The 2110-nt window shown below is 41.6% G+C and overlaps 1 protein-coding gene across 3 annotated transcripts in view; it reads left to right on the top strand.

The window, feature by feature from the left end:
• Nucleotides 1–2110, top strand: part of NFX1 (nuclear transcription factor, X-box binding 1) — a 58551-nt gene that overhangs the window by 40191 nt on the left and 16250 nt on the right. For all 3 annotated transcript variants that reach the window (XM_006758586.2, XM_015560577.1, XM_015560576.1), the window contains exon 15: nt 1903–1982. In XM_006758586.2, coding sequence (XP_006758649.1) covers nt 1903–1982 — 80 coding nt within the window. The remainder of the gene's footprint in view (nt 1–1902; nt 1983–2110) is intronic.

The following is a 2110-nucleotide window of genomic DNA, read 5'->3' as shown; positions in this document are numbered from 1 at the left end:
AGAGAGAGAGAGAGAGAGAGAGAGAGAGAGAGAGAGCTCGCTTCCACATGCCCCAACCAGGGCTAGGGATTGAACCTGCATCTGAGGTACATGCTGTGCCCTTGACGGGGAATCAAACCCAAAACTCTCGGTCCACAGGCTGATACTCTAACCGACTAGGGTTGAACTTACTCATTTTAACTAGCATTTTCCCTTCTTATTGTAATTTTAGCCTTTCTCCTTATCAGTGAAAATTTTTTACAAATAGATTTTTCAATGGCAGTGGAGTGTTCTATTGCATAGATGGACCATAACTTATGTTGCTGGACATTTAAACTGTTTCCAGTTTCTCTCTAATGGTCTGCTACAGACACCAGGCCAAAAGCTACTTATCATCACCCATGTTTTCGTATCTATTTAGTCTTGTCACTGGCTTTCCTCTAGGACAGCGGTTCTCAACCTATGGATCGGCGACCCCTTTGGTGGTCGAACAACCCTTTCACAGAGGTCGCCTAAGACCATCCTGCATATCAGATATTTACTTTACAATTCATAACAGTAACAGCATTACAGTTATGAAGTAGCAACAAAAATAATTTTATGGTTGGGTCACAACATGAACTGTATTTAAAGGGCCAGAAGGTTGAGAACCACTGCTCTAGGACCATATGAGGTCCATCATTTCATTTAACCAAGACCCAGGGGCAAACCTTAAATTACTCAGGTCACCAGATTTGATGCTTACAATAACTTTGGCTATCTGATTCATACTGACAATTAGACAACTAGCTCTCAGTTTTTAAGTTAATAGAGTAAAACAGAATTAAGTACATTCTTTTAAAAAAATATATTTCTTTATTGATTTCAGAAAGGAAGGGAGAAGGAAAGAGAGAGAGAAACATCAATGATGAGAGAGAATCATTGATCGGCTGCCTCCCGCATGCCCCCTACTGGGGATCGAGCCCGAAACCCAGGCATGTGCCCTTGGCCAGAATCCAACCTGGGACCCTTCTCTCCGCAGGCTGACACTCTATCCACTGAGCCAAGCCAGCTAGGGCTAAGTAAATCCTTTGTTATATTTTATGTTATTTCTTTTTCCATCACCATTTATCCCTCCACCTACCAGTACTTTTTAAAGTGAAAAGTTTCTTCCCTGAGGATCGTAGGATGGCCCTCCCAGCTTAGTTTGCAAGCCCCTGCTGTGGTGTTTACACCAGCATGAAGTAAATGCTCAAGCCAGTTCTCACCCACTCCTCCTTTACACTCATTAGCAGATGTTACAGCTGGAGTCCAAAGCCTGTTGGTTAATGTCCATAGTATCAACTTAACCGTTTGTGATTTTGTTGTTTTAGCCTGCTTTTGTTCAGCATTCCTTTAACTTTTTTTGAGTGATTGTGGGATATCCAACATGCTGTGAGACACAGGGGGAGATTTAGAGGAAGAAAAAATATCCCATGACCTTGAGGTTCTTACATTCTCCCTGAGAGGAAGAGGATGGTAATTAAGTACACATGCCACAACTAATCATTGCATGAAGATGGGCCAGATAACATGGCAGTAAGCCATCCACGTAAGAACTAAGACTTTGGGGGTTGTCAGAGAGCTCAGGGCAGGGTGTGGTCAGCTAAGGAAGGCTTTGTTGTAGGACATGAGTTTGGATGAACTGCCTCTTATAGGCAGCAAGGAAATTGAAAGGGGCCAGCGGAAGCATGTTAGGTGGATGAGTAACAAAGGTGTCTGAGCAGAAGTGAGCAGTTGCTGTGTAAGGTAGAGCCAAAAGAATAAGTAGAATGGACAGACCATGGGGCTGTGCTAAGTACTCCAAGTGTAAAAGTTCCCTATCATATGCCATTATAACATGTGTAATAATTTATGCGGCTTTATTTAATCACTATTTCTAATTTTCCCTTTCTCTTTCTATAGTATATCATTCTTGTCATAGTGAAGAGAAGTGTCCGCCTTGTACTTTCCTAACTCAGAAATGGTGCATGGGCAAACATGAGGTAAGTTTTCTCTGTCATGTTCATTATTCCAGCCAGAGATTTATTTTTATTGAATTACTTTGAGTTGTTAGTCTCATTTTTTCTCAAAATTAATACTCCCAAGAAGCAGAGGTTTGCTATTGACACTT

Source organism: Myotis davidii, unplaced genomic scaffold (assembly GCF_000327345.1).
Source record: "Myotis davidii unplaced genomic scaffold, ASM32734v1 scaffold534, whole genome shotgun sequence".
Taxonomy (NCBI): Eukaryota; Metazoa; Chordata; class Mammalia; order Chiroptera; family Vespertilionidae; genus Myotis; species Myotis davidii.
This window is presented reverse-complemented; position numbering and strand designations above follow the sequence as displayed.